At 52.8% G+C, this 17046-nt stretch overlaps 9 protein-coding genes across 9 annotated transcripts; 6 read left to right on the top strand and 3 right to left on the bottom strand.

Annotated features, from left to right (window-relative positions):
* Positions 1-635: 635 nt before the first annotated feature.
* Positions 636-2133, top strand: WHR41_04224 (uncharacterized protein; the record flags this gene model as incomplete). The annotated part of the gene is made up of 3 exons (XM_069372830.1): positions 636-985; positions 1036-1793; positions 1860-2133. 3 exons carry the CDS (start codon positions 636-638, stop codon positions 2003-2005), a joined length of 1254 nt encoding a protein of 417 aa, XP_069230163.1. The 3' UTR covers positions 2006-2133.
* Positions 2134-2751: 618 nt separating this feature from the next.
* Positions 2752-4347, top strand: WHR41_04223 (uncharacterized protein; the record flags this gene model as incomplete). Its single annotated transcript, XM_069372829.1, has 3 exons — positions 2752-3040; positions 3163-3387; positions 3500-4347. The coding sequence occupies 3 exons, from the start codon at positions 2752-2754 to the stop codon at positions 4345-4347; spliced, it is 1362 nt and encodes a 453-aa protein (XP_069230160.1).
* Positions 4348-4484: 137 nt separating this feature from the next.
* WHR41_04222 (uncharacterized protein) lies at positions 4485-6331 on the bottom strand. Its single transcript, XM_069372828.1, has 4 exons — positions 5997-6331; positions 5121-5896; positions 4942-4993; positions 4485-4868 (listed from the first exon to the last, which is right to left on the bottom strand). Exons 1-4 carry the CDS (start codon positions 6113-6115, stop codon positions 4766-4768), a joined length of 1050 nt encoding a protein of 349 aa, XP_069230159.1. The 5' UTR covers positions 6116-6331; the 3' UTR covers positions 4485-4765.
* Positions 6332-6822: 491 nt separating this feature from the next.
* Positions 6823-8140, bottom strand: WHR41_04221 (uncharacterized protein; the record flags this gene model as incomplete). The annotated part of the gene is made up of 3 exons (XM_069372827.1): positions 6823-7567; positions 7638-7933; positions 8042-8140. 3 exons carry the CDS (start codon positions 8138-8140, stop codon positions 6823-6825), a joined length of 1140 nt encoding a protein of 379 aa, XP_069230162.1.
* Positions 8141-8478: 338 nt separating this feature from the next.
* WHR41_04220 (uncharacterized protein) lies at positions 8479-10195 on the top strand (the record flags this gene model as incomplete). The annotated part of the gene is made up of 2 exons (XM_069372826.1): positions 8479-8512; positions 8565-10195. 2 exons carry the CDS (start codon positions 8479-8481, stop codon positions 10193-10195), a joined length of 1665 nt encoding a protein of 554 aa, XP_069230161.1.
* Positions 10196-10517: 322 nt separating this feature from the next.
* On the top strand, positions 10518-11618 carry WHR41_04219 (uncharacterized protein; the record flags this gene model as incomplete). The annotated part of the gene is made up of 1 exon (XM_069372825.1): positions 10518-11618. The coding sequence occupies one exon, from the start codon at positions 10518-10520 to the stop codon at positions 11616-11618; it is 1101 nt and encodes a 366-aa protein (XP_069230013.1).
* A 592-nt stretch (positions 11619-12210) lies between these two features.
* Positions 12211-13498, top strand: WHR41_04218 (uncharacterized protein; the record flags this gene model as incomplete). Its single annotated transcript, XM_069372824.1, has 3 exons — positions 12211-12515; positions 12590-12771; positions 12842-13498. 3 exons carry the CDS (start codon positions 12211-12213, stop codon positions 13252-13254), a joined length of 900 nt encoding a protein of 299 aa, XP_069230014.1. The 3' UTR covers positions 13255-13498.
* Positions 13499-13881: 383 nt separating this feature from the next.
* Positions 13882-15156, bottom strand: WHR41_04217 (uncharacterized protein; the record flags this gene model as incomplete). The annotated part of the gene is made up of 1 exon (XM_069372823.1): positions 13882-15156. One exon carries the CDS (start codon positions 15154-15156, stop codon positions 13882-13884), a length of 1275 nt encoding a protein of 424 aa, XP_069230019.1.
* Positions 15157-15870: 714 nt separating this feature from the next.
* On the top strand, positions 15871-16948 carry WHR41_04216 (uncharacterized protein). Its single transcript, XM_069372822.1, has 2 exons — positions 15871-16676; positions 16736-16948. Exons 1-2 carry the CDS (start codon positions 16107-16109, stop codon positions 16784-16786), a joined length of 621 nt encoding a protein of 206 aa, XP_069230020.1. The 5' UTR covers positions 15871-16106; the 3' UTR covers positions 16787-16948.
* The last annotated feature ends 98 nt before the right edge of the window (positions 16949-17046 follow it).

Genomic DNA, 17046 nt, shown 5'->3' with positions numbered 1-17046 from the left:
GCTGGGACAGATAGCGATAATGGAGAAAAGAGCGTCAAACACGTCGCGGACGAGTGGTCTGATGGGGAGGACTCGGGGCTCGATCAACTCGAGCAGTATCTCAGCGAGCAGCCGGATCGGTCGTATAGCTCCGCGGACTCTCCGATCAAGTACTGGCTAGCCAGACGAAAGATGTGGCCACAGCTTGCGGCAATGGCGCTTGACATATATGCTGTGCCTGCTATGGCCGACGAGCCGGAGCGCTTGTTCAGTCAGGCCGGCGATGCAATCTCGCCTCGGCGACGACGTTTGAGTGACGACACGGTTGCTTCTCTCATGTGCTTGAAGAGTTGGCAGCGTTCAGGTATCATCACGATTGACAAAAGCCTCTTCGAGCGTGCCATAGAAGCTAGCGCGGTAGTGGAGGACAAAATGCCAGGATCGAGTGTATAGTCGACGCGTTAGTCATCAGACTCAAGCGTAATCAAGCGATCAATCAAGCGCTTGCTACTCTCAAGCTCAAGCAATCAAGCAAGCCCAGTCAGTCAATCAATCAAGCATATAGTTCCCGCTTGAGCTTGATTGATTGTGCAGAAGTCTGCCAGAATGGCGCTGACATTGTGGTGTGTGGAAGAGTCGCGGACGCGTCACCTACCATGGCTTGTGCCGCTTACTTCCATGGATGGAGTAGAGACATGTTGTCTGAGTTAGCGCATTCGTTCGTCGCGGGGCACTTCCTTGAGTGCTCCACCTACGTGACCGGCGGCAACTTTTCAGGTTTCAAAAGCCTGCCTGGGGACGTCTCTCGCATTGGGTACCCTATTGCTGAAATTGCTGCGGATGGTACCTTCGTCATCACGAAGCAGGGAGACCGGGGAGGGATGGTGACTGTCGACACGTGCAAAGCACAATTCCTCTACGAAATTCAAGGCCCGCTATACTATAATTCCGACGTTGTTGCTGAGCTTTCAAACGTTGAGATCAAGGAAGTCAGCGACAATCGAGTGTTTGTATTCCACATTCGTCAACATCCCGAGCCAAGCTGACGAGAAGCAGTCGCATCTCTAACGTGGGATACATCAAGCCCCCGCCGACGACAAAAGTTGGCCTGACTGCACGTGGCGGATATCAGGCAGAAGTGCATTACTTCATGTGTGGCCTCGACATTGCAGAAAAAGCGGCCATGGCCGAAAAGCAGATCAGAGCCATGCTCGATACAAACAAGTACCATACACTCAAATTCCGCACGAACGGCCGATGTCCAGAGGAGCCCACCAATCAAGACTCTGCAACAGTGGACTTCCGCATCTTTGCGCAGTCGCGCGATGAGAAGGCATTGCTGCCGCAAAATTTCCTTCGGCCTGTCACGGATATTATCATGGAAAGCTATCCAGGCGCAACCTTTGCGGTTGATACTCGGCAGGGCGTTCCAAAGCCGTATTATGAATACTTCGTTACGCTCCTTCCACAATCGGATGTCAAGCACGTGGCCGTCGTGCCTAGTAAGCACCTCCGGATCGACATCCCTCACCCAACTGATACCCTTGATTTCCTGTCGGAGCAGCCGAGCTACGAGACCGACAAGCCTGTCCAACTTGACACGCTGGGTCCGACTGTCAGAGCTCCGCTTGGACACATCGTCCATGCGAGGTCGGGAGACAAAGGGTCGGATGCCAACGTTGGATTCTTTGTGCGAAGTGCGGATGAATGGGATTGGCTGCGCTCGCTCTTGTCGACAACGAAGATCAGGGAGCTTCTGGCAGACGATGACTCTGGGGGAGCCATCCATCGCTTCGAGCTGCCCAACATCTGGGGTGAGTAGCCCCTCTTCAACTGGAGCCTGCGCTGAGACTTTACTGATATTGACAATTTCACTCCAGCTGTACACTTCCTTCTCAAGGATCATTTGGACCGAGGTGTTGCCTCAAGCTCTACATATGATGTCCTGGGTAAGAACCTTGCCGAGTATCTTCGGTGCAAGCACGTCGACATCCCTACCAAGTTCTACGAGCGTGGGCGGATTTGAGTGAAAAGGTTGCGGTCCTATTCCTCGATGGCACTTCCAAAAGTAAAAACAGTATATAAGATGCATTGGCTCCGCATGTATCATGTTCGTAGACCCTCTCTAGTTGCGAATCGCTCATGTTCCCAAGACTGGCCAGCTTTCCACAGTCCAAGAAAGTCACGTCTGCTAGCCGTCTTCCCATCAATGAGTACCTCGACACCCTATCAATATGAACGTCAGGCGCCGAGACTTCAATGTATTGTACCGATCGCATTGATTGATTTATTGTTATCATGCGTCTGGAGCATTCTAGATGCAGTAACAGCGACTTTGAAGCCGAGCGAAGGCGGATAAAAGCACATGGACCCTTACATGCGAATACGAAAAAGCCTGACTTGGCAAGACAATCAGAGACTGATCAACCGAGGCTCTACTGGGTGTCTGCGCAGGTCGAGCGAACATCTATCGGGCCCATTCGGAGCTTCACTCTCCGACAGGGGCATGAATCATTGTCGACGCTTTTGCTCCGGCAGTCTGATAAAATCTGCGTCATGTTCTAGCTGCAAATATGAGAGCCTTAATCGGATGAGCGGAACAGCGGTTCCAATACGCAATATATTTGGTGTCTTCAATGTGATGTTCCAACCACCATTAAACATATACTGAGGAGACATTCGTGGAGACTCACAAGGCCTTCCTCACACAGCTTACATTGTCGGTAATTTCCGTCATCTTTTATCAGCATCGACTCTTGTGATCTTAGAATAATGGCGATCGACAGCTTCTTGAAATTACAAGATCAGTCTCTTGTGATCTCTGAAGGCTTGATCGCCGGAAAATGGAAACAAGCGAAAGGCAACAACACTTTTCCTGTCATCAATCCGGCAACAGGGGGCGTGCTCCTTCGATGCGCAGATCTGGATAGGTCAGCATTCATAGACGCAATTGGGAGTGCGAAATCCGGCACCAAAGTATTCTTCGAACAAACCACAGCGAAGCAGAGAGGCTCACTCTTAAGACGATGGCACGACCTTGTCATGGCAAACCATCTTGACCGTGGGTAGTTTCACCTCCTGGCTTCTGCTCATTCCTAAAATCCTTCTTCCAAGTCGGATTTCTCGAGCATGGACGACATCGAACGCTAGAGTGAACAGTATTTGCTAACGAAATCGGAATAGTTGCTATCATCTTGTCCCTGGAGAACGGCAAGACGATTGCTGAGGCGAAGAGCGAGGTCAATTATGCCGCCTCGTTCATTTCCTGGTTTTCAGAAGAAGCGACCAGGGCTTACGGTGATACTATCGCATCATCGCAACCCAACACCATGGTGTCTACATACCGGGAGCCGGTTGGTGTCTGCGGTATCATCACTCCTTGGAATTTTCCCGCGGCTATGATTACGCGTAAGGTGGCGCCAGCAATCGCAGCCGGTTGTTCGGTGGTTATAACCACCAAGCGAAACGCCACTGACTGCGTTGGCCCTGGCTAAACTGGCTCTCGATGCGGGCATTCCAGCTGATGTAATACACGTCATTCCTACCAAAGACCGTGAGGCATCAATGGAACTTGCTAGGAACCCCGACGTGAAGAAACTCAGCTTCACTGGATCGACCAAGGTGGGCAAAATGCTAGCCGCCACCGCCATGGGAACGATGAAGCGTATCAGCATGGAGCTTGGAGGTAACGCGCCTTTCGTGGTGTTCGAGGACGCCGATATCGACAAAGCCGTAGACGGCGCCATGGCCTGCAAATTTCGCTGCGCCGGACAGACATGCGTTTGCGCGAACCGCCTGCTGGTGCACGAGAGCATCGTTGATGAGTTTGCCGCCAAACTAGTCTCTCGTGTGGAGCAGCTCAGACTCGGGGCTGGGCTCGATACCGATACTACTCAAGGTCCTTTGATCAACCGCGCAGCAGTTTCGAAGATGGAAGCACATGTCCAGGACGCAATCGCCAAAGGAGCCCGTCTGCTTACTGGTGGCCAAGCGCCTGCGGATGGGAAAGGATTCTTCTACCAGCCCACGGTGCTGACGGGAGCGACTTCTGCCATGCAAGTCGCCTACGAAGAGACATTTGGACCCCTTGCAGCCATTTTTGCTTTTTCCGACGAATCAGAGGCGATAAGGCTCTCAAACGACACTGAATACGGGCTCGCTGGTTACTTTTTCAGCAGAGATATCAGTCGCGTTATGCGGGTTGTACGCCAACTCCAGTGTGGTATGGTGGGCGTAAACACCGGTCTCATAAGCGCCGCCGAGACACCGTTTGGTGGAGTCAAGGAAAGTGGTTGCGGTCGCGAGGGCAGTCTTCTGGGGATACAGGAGTATCAAAATGTGAAGTCTGTGACCATTGGGAATCTATAGACGGTAGAAAGGCAGAAACCATGTTCCATAAGAAACATCTTGCTTAACACAAGACGCTACACATCATTTTGCACAACGGTTGCCTCTTCAGTCCATCCAATTTTCGCTCTGGCGTAAGTGGAGAAACTTGTAAACATTCACTGATTCCTTTCCGCTAGTAAAGATGATGTATTCAATCGGCATCAGAAAGCCATGGCATCAATAACGGATGATGCTGAATCGCATGTCCTGGGCGAACCACGTTCTCAAGACATCTACGCCTAATAGGAAATCGGTGCAGTGCAAATGATGTGTGCGCAGATCTACAAGCAACACTACGCGATGAAGTACAACGAATCATGAATGCCTTGGGCCAACTTGGCCCTCGCTCCTTTCTCTTGTCAGACGCAAGTTGGCAGTCGAAAGAGTCTGCTGTTGTTCACTTCGTGGCATCAAAAATCACCTTCTGAGCCCTCATTTTGTCAAAAATCTCATAGCCTTCGACAGCCTGACTTAAAGGCATCACAGTTTCGGTCATGAAACTGGCGAAAGCAACAGTTAGCTGAATCCAAAAGTGGGTTGTATCATTTTCCGAAAAGACAGCCACTGACGTACCCGAGCAGTTCTTGTTGCTTTTCCAAAGCTTTGAGCGCCTCTTTGAAAATACCTGATATCTTTTGTCAGTTCTCGGCTTTATCGTCGAAGCTAGATGTGTGATTTTGGCAATGTAGGGAAACCATCGTCATGTGAGGATTTAGTGCAACTTAGTGATAGCGGAAGGGATGAAGGCTCACTCTTCACAGGACATCTCCCCATCTGTATGGTAAGGTTCTTGCCATAGGCTTGGTTTCCGGTCCAAGGGATTTCACCATTGTGGACTCCAACGCTAGACATTCTGCCCCAAGAGCGCAGTAGCTTGAACCCCAAGTCAAGAGCGGAGCTGTGACCCACCACCTCGATGACCATGTCGGCACCGCGTCCATTAGTCAACTCATTAACTCGGGCAGTCAACGCTTCAGGAGCCTGATAGTTCCATGGTTCTGCACCGAGCTGTTCTGCAGTCGTGAGACGACTTTCAACACCGTCGACTGCAAGTAGAGCTCTAGGCTTATACATTAAAGCCGAGACGAGCGCACAAAGGCCTACCGGCCCGCAGCCGAATAGGACGACTACGCTGTCTTGAATCTGCTCCTTGGTGGCATCCTTGAAAGCGTTTGACGCGGCGAAATAGCCGGTAGGGAAGATGTCGGCCATCAAACAGAGTTTCAACTCCTCAATGTTGTCGGGGGCTTTGACGACTGTGGAGTCTGCCAGAGGCACAAGCACGTACTCAGCCTGACCGCCATCCAGAGCAGCGGTTCCGAATAGGCGACTTTGTTGGCACCGAGAAGAAAATCCGTTCTTGCAGAAGAAGCATTCCCCACAGCTGACAGTAAAAGGTGCCACAACCATGTCACCTTTCTGCACAGTGTGAACGTCGCTGCCAATCTCCTCTACTGTTCCAGTGAACTCATGGCCCATGATAAACCCAGTGCCAGAAGGCTGGTGACCGCGAAAGACATGCAGCTCGCTATAATATTCGGCATATCGGGTCAGCGATTTCCAAAGTACTTCAAAAAGACCATGGAGGTGTGAATGAACGATGACGGACATATAGTTATCTGACTCACCTGCCGCACAATGCAGTGTAGCGCACCTTCACTATTATGTCACTCGAATCTTGCAAGCTGGGCTTAGGCCTCTCTTCCACGGCTACATCCCTCACTCCCTTGAATACGACTGCCTGCATGGTAAAGAGTTGCAACGCTGCGGTGATGTTTGCGTGTGGAAGAGAATCGATTCAGACACTATTGCATGATTGCTGTGCTCCTTGAGACAGACTCCCGTATATGTGTGGCAAACCGGCTGACTGGCGACGTGGACGCTCAGCAGCACACATCTCCCGATCAACAGCACAAACATTACCCGTGTCATGTTCGACTGCGGGTGCATCGGCACCTGGCCTGGAAACACAAGGCGGAGAACAAGGGACCGGTGCGACAGCAAAATTCACATAGGCTAGTCTGAAGCCTGGAGCTTCCGGCAAGCATTGGCAAATGAGTCATTGCAATCTGCTCCGGGTCGCTGCAGTTTGACCCGCTTCCGCGTGGGCGAGTTGCGGGCTTGCCGTGACGTTACTCCCGCCGGGCCAGCGGCTTAGATCTCGACGCCACGGGAAACATATATCGCATTGCTTTGGAATGACGCATATTTCGTGTGGGTCACGATAACGAGTCATCTGGAAGCTCAAGGCAATCGTTGGATCACGCAAGTCACCATCTTGATAGGACGGAGATGAGCGAGAGATGAGGCAATGGGGAAGGCAAGGGAAACGACAGGTCCGACGGCTAAAGGTGGTGCTCGCACGATTTCAAAACCGGTGACTTGCGATGGGGATATGGAATCTGCGGACAAGAGAATAATCACGGATGATTGCCTGACTCAGTCTGATCAACCCTAGAGTCTACCCTTCAGACCCGAGCTGTCTTTGATCTGCTGGACACGGGCATATGCCAAGACGGCGTACGGAAATGTTTGCAGGGCAAATGGCACCGCTTGAGCGCTGTTTGTCTGGCCTCTTGCCAGTCTGGCCGCAATACCCTGCATGATGACCGCCGTGCGGAAGCTGTTGAACGCAGCCGCCCAGAGCATATCGTCTCCCGAAACTTCCCATCCACTCAGCCTAGCGTACCAACTGAGGCATTCCGGGATGCTTGGTACCCCTGCAGTTATTTCAGAGCGCATCATCTTTCGGGACATCGCCAAGTCGGCCGTGAGTGTCTGCTCTGCCAGCCAGGTCATGTCTTCCGCCGAGCTTAACATAGGTGACAATAAGTTTGCCAGGTCCCCAAGCGGGTGGCCCTCTGTGGCCAGTTCCCAATCCAGAACGCCGATTACACGCGGCTCGGATCTGTGGAAGATCAGATTATCGATCTTGAAGTCTCCGTGGACGAGCGTTTTCCGTTCTGTCGGCTGCATGTTCGCCCAAGAGAAAAATCTACTCAGCTCTTCGAAGTAGGGAATCTGTCCGACTAGCTGCTGCCTCGTGGTAAACTTTGCCTCAGCCTGAGCAGCACTAATGCGATTGAACGCAGAAATCTGACGGTTGTAGAAGCTGGCTTCCTTCTTCCAATGCTGTAACCCAATGGCACTCAGATCGATGGAGTGCAGTTTCGCCAGCGTCTCCAATGCCTCTTTCCATCTGATTAAGGATGCGGTTAGTACTCTCTCGAGCTCTTGTAATGAGCATCTTGAGGCGGGGTTCCCCTTACATCAAGCTTCTCTCCTTCGGCTGCAGAGTCGGTAACCAGGGATTATCAAAGATTCGGCCATCTAAAAATTCCATGATGTAAAATGGCGTCCCAATTATCGATGCGTCTTGGCACAGACCAAAAATTCGTGGAACTGGGACGTTGGACGGTTGCAAAGCGGCGAGTATCTGATATTCCCTCTCGATCTGATGGCTGTTACTATTTCCTGAGGCCGCAGGAGGCTTCTTTCGCAGAACATATCGCTGTTTCTGTTGCGAGGTTAGGAGATATGTTGGATTGGATTGACCATTGCTGAACTACATCCGCATTTTCGTCAGTCAAGACTACACCTCAACTCGCTATCGCGCTGCCTATGTGATGGTGGTTCTTGGGGGTTTGGGACTTTTTGCGAAATCGCCACTAACCTGCTTCACATCAAGAGGTCCTAAAATTGACGGCGTGTTGCAATGGAGGTAGCTTTCCAGGGCTGCAGTGTCGATGGGTTGCCTTACGTCCATCGACATTTCGTATGCTGTTGAAAGTTCAGTTCCAAGTCTAAGTTGTGAGCCGCTTCATGACCTGAAGGGCATGCCTCGTTATAACACCCCATCCAGTTGGAAGATATCTAGACTGAGTCATGGCAGAGCAGTGGTGTCAAGCATGACTCTCCTTGCCAACGACCCTTGAGCTTGGCGTACCTGATTGCTGGCCGGCGGACGCTGCTATCCATCCTGCATTTAGTGGCCTCACCTCATCCCCAGCTCTTCGACTTCTATTTGAGAATACGACAACGATACGATTGTATCAAAGATCTCACGCCAGCACTCCACACAACCTTCAGTCTATCTCATAGTCTTGTACGATGTTGTTCAAATCGATTCACCCCGACATTGAAGGTCAGATAGTCATTGATTGATTTAGATGTTCAAGCACTGATGAGGATAACAGTGCCCCAAGACGTCACGCTCTGGTCTTGGCTCTTCGACAATCCAAAGCTCACGAACAGCGCTACCAAAGGACTCACTGATGCACTCACGGAGCAGCATTGCAGCTACCAAGATGTGTCATTAAGGGCCAAGTATCTCTCCACAGCCTTGCAAAGGGTCTTAACACTCCGCGAAGGGGATGTCGCTCTGGTGTACAGTCGCAATGCGATTCAATACCCGGTGGCCATGCTCGCAGCACTCCGGCTCGGCGTGGTGGCATGTGGTGTCTCACCAGACTACTCTTCGGAAGAGCTCTCGCACTGCCTCGAGCTGAGCCAAGCAAAGTGCATTTTCACGACGCAGGACAAACTCGAGGCGGCACAGATCGCTGCGAAGAACTGCGGCATGGAAGCGTCCCATGTTGTACTTTTCGACGCGGATGTGGTCGGAACGCATGGATTCGACAACCTCATCTCTGCAGGCAAAGCGGCTGGGGAGAAGTCTGAAGCGCAAACCTTTCGCATTACACCAGGCAGATCAAACACCCGGTTGTGTGCATTCTTGTGTTTCAGCAGCGGTACCACTGGTTTGCCCAAAGCTGTGCAGATCTCGCACGCAAATGTCATTGCCCAGTGCTTGCAAGTTCAACAGATAACGCCCAGCGATCACGACAAAGTCATGGGTGGTCTGCCTTACTACCATGTCACGGGCCTCATTCACCAATTCGCTCTTCCAATCGCCCTGAACGCGAACGTTTACGTCTTGTCGAAATACACGCTTGACACGTTCCTGGAGACGGCATCCAAGTACCGGGTCCGTGAACTGCTTGTTGTTCCACCGATCCTTCTCCGCATGGTACGGGAAAGGGAAGTATTGTCCAGATACGACCTGTCGCACATCAAGCGGTTCTCATCCGGTGCTGCACCGCTGCCGAAAGCCATATTGGAAGAATTGGAGTCCCACTTCCCCGGAAGCGGATTCAAGCAAGGATATGGTCTCTCAGAGTCGTGCTCGGCCATCACATCTCATCCCCCGTCCAAGTACGCGTACCGTAATGCGGACAAGGTTGGGATGTTGGTCGCGTCTACCGAGCTGAAGATTGTTAACATGGAAAGCTGCAAGGAGATGGGCGTCGGCGAGGAAGGAGAGATCTGGGCTCGCGGCCCGCAAATTGCCATGGGGTATCTGAACAACGCAACGGCCACAGCGGAAGCGTTTGACGCAGATGGCTTTTTGCACACAGGCGATATAGGCATGATGGACAGTGAGGGCATGCTGCACATCACAGACCGAGCGAAAGAAATGATCAAGGTGAAGGGTATCGGCGTCGCTCCTGCAGAGATAGAGCAGCTCCTGCTGTCCCACCCGGCGGTGAGCGATATTGCAGTGTGTGGCATATCGGACGAGCGCTCGGGAGAACGGCCCAAAGCCTTTGTGGTTCTGCAAGTGGGAACGAGCAACTCACAGCAGACGGCACAGTCGATCATGCAGTATGTTTCGGAGAGAAAAGCTCGGGCGAAGTGGCTGGCGGAGGTGGAAGTAGTTGACACGATTCCTAAGAGCGCAGCCGGCAAGATTCTACGGCGACAATTGCGCGCGCGCAAACCGCAGTCGGGCCGAGTGTGGCGCATGGCGCCATCGTCAAAGTTGTAAGGGGCCTGCAATTCCGTGAAAGGGAGTGCCAACGTAACATGACTCATTGGGACATTGGTAAGCGCTGCTGCTCAGGCGTCCGTATAGGATGTAAAATTGGAATCCCTCTCCTTGTATCCAACCGCACATGATTCATGGTGCCGACGGGATCTGGGCGCGGCGATCAGATCTGATTACAAACACGGTAGTGACGAGACGACTATAAGAGCTCTCTCAGGTGCTGTTGGCTGTGAGACGTGGACCATCTTGACCTGTTGATCATTGCACTCCGACGATCATTCATACAACTTTACCATTGTAGCGCCAACAAATTCATCGCGCAATGTCATCCTTGTTCGACCCTATCAGCATCGGCGGCATCGATCTCAAGCACAGAATTGTTCTCGCGCCCCTAACTAGGGTCCGAGCAGACGACAATGGCGTACCCCTCGACATTGTTACCGAATACTATTCGCAAAGAGCTTCTGTCCCTGGCACGCTGCTGATCACCGAAGGGACCTTCATCTCGCACCGAGCGGGAGGCAGGCTGAACGTCCCTGGCATTTATACCGATGAGCAGATCAAATCATGGCGCAATGTAACCGAAGCCGTGCATGCCAAGGGCTGTTATATCTTCTGCCAGCTGTGGGCGCTTGGTCGCGCTGCTGATGCGAAGGTTCTGGAAGCCAGCGGGCATGGCTTGGTGTCCAGCTCAGATGTTCCATTGCCTGACTCGCCAGTGCCTCTTCCGCTGACTGAAAAGGGCATCCGTGCGTTCATCGAGGATTACGCCATGGCTGCGAAGAACGCGATAGAGGCCGGATTCGATGGTGTCGAAGTTCACGGGGCTAATGGATATCTTCCCGATCAATTTCTCCAGGACACATGTAATCGCCGAAACGATGGTTGGGGCGGCAGTGTTGGTAACAGATCCCGTTTCGGAGCAGAAGTGGCCGCTGCAGTCGCTGCCGCAGTTGGCCCGCAGAGGGTTGGCTATCGAGTGAGTCCATGGAGCCCCTTCCAAGGAATGAGGATGAACGATCCGTTGCCGCAATTCCTGGATCTAGCTGATAAGCTGAAACCCTTGGGACTGGCATATCTTCACGTCGTCGAACCTCGCGTCTCCGGCTCCCAAACGATTGAGGCCTCTTCAGATCAGACAGATCTACTGGTGAACGTGTGGACAACCCACGGAACAGTCATTTTAGCGGGCGGCTTCACGCCAAAGAGCGCACAAGACCGATCAAGAAGCTATGGGAATTCTTCCGTCGCCTTTGCGTTCGGGCGGTCTTTCCTGGCGAATCCAGACCTCCCGTTTCGTATTTCTGAAGGTTTGCCGCTCAATGATTACGACCGGTCGACTTTCTACACGCCAAAGGATCCAATTGGATACGTAGATTATCCCTTCAGTAGAGAATACCTTAAGATAACAGCACGGGCTTAACTAAGTCCTGAATGTTCAGGAAGTCGTTGTGCTCACTTTGGTCCTAGGCTCACGTAGCGAATGAGACAATCGATGATTATGCAATGAATTGTGCCGAGATCACTGCAAGAATCGCGTTGATTAGGGTTGGCTCATGCATTTCAAGTTCGCCGCTTCCATCGTATGAAGATCGAGTCATGAAACGCCACAGTTGGAATGCTGCACTTTGTCGTTAATCGCGACAACTTTGTATGCTTGGTCATGTTCGCACCTTCGTACATGTCCTTCTTCGAAAGTAGCCCAGCCAAGCAGTTCTGTAATTTCTATCTGATCTCATGACACCTGCCCTCAATGTTTTGACCATCCGTAGAGCTGTTGTGATCATTAATTGATCAGCCCATCGGATTTGTTGCGAAGTGGCCTCCCGAAGAAGTGGGTTCAGCTGCCCTTGGCACCGAGCCCTTGAACATGACTAAGTGTCATTTGAAAGCACATGAATCAGTATCACAACGAAGCATCCAGATGACGCCTGCCTCATTACTGAACAAATTGTTCATAATTGTTTGTAGGGCCAATACAGGAAAATCTCACTCAAAAGAAAAAGCAAAGGACCATGGTCGATACAAGCATTACCTCGAGAGTCTGGCTCGTGACTGGGTGCTCATCGGGCCTCGGCCTACTCTTGGCCAAAGCGGCACTGGCTCGTGGGGACAGAGTGGTTGTCACAGCGCGAAAGTTGGAGTCGCCTGATAATACCTTGATACAGAGCGACAACTGCAGGGCTCTGGCACTAGATGTCGCGGCGTCGCAAGCAGATCTAGATGAGAAGGCATCGGAAGCTATTTCGCATTTCGGCCGGATAGACGTTCTGGTCAATAATGCCGGCTACGTGCAATCCGGCGTGTGGGAGCAGGTCGGGTACGTTTTCCACTGCTTACTGTTCATTCCAACATTCGCTTACACGTCCGACGTCAGCTAACGGAGCTTTCTAGCCATGAGGATGTCTGCCATCAACTCGAGACAAACGTCCTTGGCCCGTTGAGACTTACGCGATCAGTGCTACCATTCATGAGGCAACAAGGTAGTGGTAAGGTTATTTTCATCAGCAGTGTCGCCGGCTGGGCCGGTGTGGCTGCCGGTGGGCCTTACAGTGCCTCGAAGTTTGCCCTGGAAGGTATGATTGGTGTGCACGCAGAGACCTCTCTCAAGTCATCAGTAGGCTCCTGTCACTAACCAGTTGATAGGAGCGGCGGAGTGCCTCCAACTCGAAATCAGCCAATTCAACATAGAGACACATCTCATTGTCATGGGCATGTTCAGGACTGGCGTGCTAAGTGCGGACCGACGCAAGCTCGACAGCGCCAATGTGTCGTCCGAGTACGCCTCTATCATCAACGCGTACAGCGACAGGCTAAAGAACGCGGATGGAAAGCAGCCTGGCGATCCGCATTTGGCCGCCGAATGTATCGCGGATTTAGCAAGACGTGAGGGTCACTTCAAACACAGGTCTGACATTCCATTCCGGATCTTTCTTGGATCGGATTGCTTCAAGACCGTGCAAGCAAAATGCCGAGCTATGCTCAAGTCTCTAGACGACTTCAAAGATTTGTCATGTAGTACCGACTTTTCGACGGACACGAAGGAGGCCGAGTTGTGAATCTTTGCGGCTGTGAGTTTGGATATCACAAGCCCGATGGCACTTGGGTGGCGGGGGGCTTGGTTCGGGCAGGCAAGGCTGCCAAAAAAAACCTGAAGCCCGGACCGCCGAGGCTGGCAAGGGTGGTTTTGCAGCTCAATACAATGCTTGAGGATGTCTAATAAGTTGTTATTAGTTGCTCAGATATATCTGGCCAGACTGTGACACCACCTGGTGCAATGAATGTGTAGGTCCAAATTTCAAACGTCCCGTGCTAGGATCAACAGATACTTTCGCAGGGTGACGTGTTGATCGACGGAAATGGACTGTGCAGCATCGCAATACACATTATTTGCATTCATGGATCTGTCTTCTATCCAAAACCTGCGCTAACCATGCCCAGCTCATTGTCGTGCGTAACGTGAAATCAAAAAGCCAAAAGAGCGAATCGGGTCAGTCCAATTAATATTTCGAACACAAACACCAGAACAAAAGACGAACATCATTAGGGGCGAGACGTAAAGTCGAAAGGCTGATCCATATGACTCTGGCACTTCAGTGACCCCTGACAAACCTGGACTTGCCAGGAAACAGCCCCCACCTGGCCAGCCTGCCCCGATCATCGTCCTGCGTGGACGAGTCGGGCGCCTAGAGGGGCTCATCGCCGCGGTTGCGCTTGCGGCCGCGCATGGAGCCGACGTCGAAGATCTCGCTGCCAGTGCGCATCTCGGTGCTGCCGTCGACTTGCGTCGTGGTCGTCGTGACGGTCTCGTTAGGTTGCTCGCCGAAGCGGACACGCTGGGGAGCGCGGCCTTCTTCAGCGGCGCGGCGCATGGTGCCGGCGCGGCTGGCTTCGGTACCGGTGGCTGTAGTGGCAGTGCCTGATGAGTCCGTGACGGGGACGACTTGGGTCGCGGTGCCGGAACCTCCTGCTCCACTCCCTCCGCCGGATGAGGTGACGACGTTGGAACCACTGCCCGCTCCGCCAGCTCCTCCGCCAGATCCTGCCGTTGTTGTCACAACGTTGCCAGCCGCATCAGTGACCTCAGCCACCTCTTTACCGTTGCGATCGCGGGTCTTTTTCTGGCGTTTGCGGAACATCCAGGCGCAGCAGCAGAAAAACAATACTAGCAAGACGAGTGTGGCAGTGGCTATGGCAAGCAGCAGGAAGATGAAACTTCGTTGACGCTGAACCCGCAGTGCTTGCAGGTATGCGAAGAAGTTGCCTTTGGGTTTGTGTTTTGGTTTCGGTTTCGATTTCGACTTTGATTTGGATTTGGCGCCTCCAGCCGCAGATTCGACAGCAGCCTTCTGTTGCTGCGACGTGTGGAACTTGGTGACAGTCAGAATACCCGCACCATCTGCGGCAGATGTGTGGAATTTGCTGGCAGTGGACACACCGACAACACCATCCTCCCCAGAGGTGTGGACCCTGGTGACAGTGAAAATCTCAGTATCATCCGGCGCCGTTGAAGACTGAGGCACAAGGACAGTGGTTCCGTCGGACTTGGTCGAAGGCGAGAGAGTGACATGCGTGCTCTGAAGATCCGCCCGAGTGACGGTACGACTCTTGCCGTCCGGATCAACAAAAGTGACTACTTCCAGGTGAGGACCTGCGACCCACGAGAGTGATTGAGTCGCTGTGCCTGAAGGTTTGGTCGACGTCGAAGTCCCTGGCGGAATGGAGAGCTCGCTTGTCACTGTGGTTTTGGCGGTGCGGCCGGTATGCTCGACCCATCTCGTCTGGCTGTTTTCATCAACCCCAGAGGGCTTGAGGGTAAAGGTAGTGAAGACATCCCCGGGACCAGTAGAGGTGACAGTATTCAACGTGCGTTGATCGGGTTCATCGTCCAGGATGGTGATGGTATGGGTGGTCCCTTGAGCTAGGGCTTTCGCCGCAAGGAGGAGCGGGAGCAGCAGCATATCCGCTCTTCCTATTGCAACAGCTGATGTGAGATTCTTGGGAAGTTTGCTCTCTGTGGTAGACAACTGAGGGATGTCTTTGGTAGTGGCGTGATGATGGAGAGGAGGCGGCGGAGAAGAGTTGGGAAACAAAACATGAGTCCAGCGAGCGTTGGAAGGCATCGCATTGCGGTGCGTACCTACTTGATCTTACATGGTATACCGAGATCTGCGTGAGAAGGCGCAGGTGAGCGTGAGCTCGGAAGGTATGCTCAGAGTAGGTAGATCCAGGCAAGCGCTTTCTTCATCAGAAACCGACAGGCCAAAAGCGCGTCTGCAAGTCACGATTACATTTCTTGACCGCACGAAATCTTTGTTCCCATCAGGGCGGGGGCCAGAGAAGGCGCGTATGACGATCAACCGGTTGTCCATTGACGAGCGGTCTGGTGAGGCAGTCGCTGATGGCTTTGATAGACAATATTTGACCGAGCATGCTTGGTCGAAAGCGAATGATAATAAAAGTGCCCGGTCATACAACCATGATGCCTGAGAACTGCGTGCAGTGACGACGTCGTCCTTTGACAGGAGCAAGGGTATGGTTGCGGTCAATTCAAGGGTTAAAGTTGGCCGTTGCTCTGCCAAACGCGCGCGACTGGCGCGACAACACAATGCCGAATTTGGCAACGGCTCTCCGCAGTGTGAGCTCATACCCTGCCACCAGCTCGCACCTTGGGCTGCGTGCTCTGAACAGATTTGGACCTTGTGCGCTGTCCCTTCTTACAAGCTCTTTGTACATAACTTATCTGGTGAATTCCTACACGCTGGCAGTGCTTGGGTCGCACAGCATCATCGATCGGACTATCAGGGCTCACATCGACTGCAGCCCAACCGGGCTCACACTTCGGTCTTGCCGCGAAAGATCCGACGAGCGAACATCTCCCCGAGATTGGACAACATCCTCGCGGACCAACATGCGCCAACCGATACACCTCATCGCCTTTTCGGCAGTGTTGGCTTCTGCCCTCCAGCTCCCCAACCTCCAACCCTTCTTCGCCGCCCTCCCAATCTCGATAGCCGACTACATACCACCAACCCCAGGCCACGAGATCTCACCGGAGCAAAACCAAGCATACCTGCCCGAGCCACAACAGAACCCTGAAAACATTTTCCGCCGACAAGACAGCGACACCTGCCCATCAGGTTACAACAGCTGCGGGAACATCGGGGCTCCAGACCTCTGCTGCTCGCCGAGCGCAAGATGCAGTGCGGACATGGCGGGACACGTCGCTTGCTGCCCGCAAGGTGCTGCTTGCACAGGCACGATTGGAGGCGCGGCCACAGCTGGATCGACGGGCAGTGATGGCGGATTTGCGGCTGCGACGTCCTCAGGCGCGAGCTCGGGACTCTTGGTCAGCGCGAGCACGACGGGCACAGCTGCTACAGGCAGCGGCGACGACAACCTGCAGACAAGTGGTGGCTTTGTTCTCGACGGAGGTCAGACTGTGGCTACGCCTGGCGCTGGAGCGAGAGGAGCACAGCCGGTAAGTTGAGATGCGGATCGATGTACCATTTGCGAAAACAAAGCTGACTTCAATGCTAGCCATTCCTTGCGCGCGCAGTCCTTCGGCTATTGGAACAGATTCCCCTATAAACCTTGATGGAACACGAGGTGGATGACGCGTAGAGATGGGATATAATGACTGTACAGACTGAGATACCTGGCGAACGGACCAAAGCGTTTATAGCGTCGCACCCTTCACTGGTCTTACACCAGCAGTAAAATTGATTTATGAGCATTTATTGATCAACAAAACTCTCCTACTGATCTTCACTCAAACATTGCTGAAGATCTCCCGGCTGCCGCTCAGGGTACCTTGGTCGATAAACTCGGTAAACAGCCCTGGCCCTGGC

This window comes from Cladosporium halotolerans (assembly GCF_011745625.1).
Source record: "Cladosporium halotolerans strain TM138-S3 chromosome Unknown Sca12, whole genome shotgun sequence".
Classification (NCBI taxonomy): Eukaryota; Fungi; Ascomycota; class Dothideomycetes; order Cladosporiales; family Cladosporiaceae; genus Cladosporium; species Cladosporium halotolerans.
The sequence above is the reverse complement of the archived record's forward strand: the minus strand, read 5'-3'. Positions and strand labels throughout refer to the sequence as shown.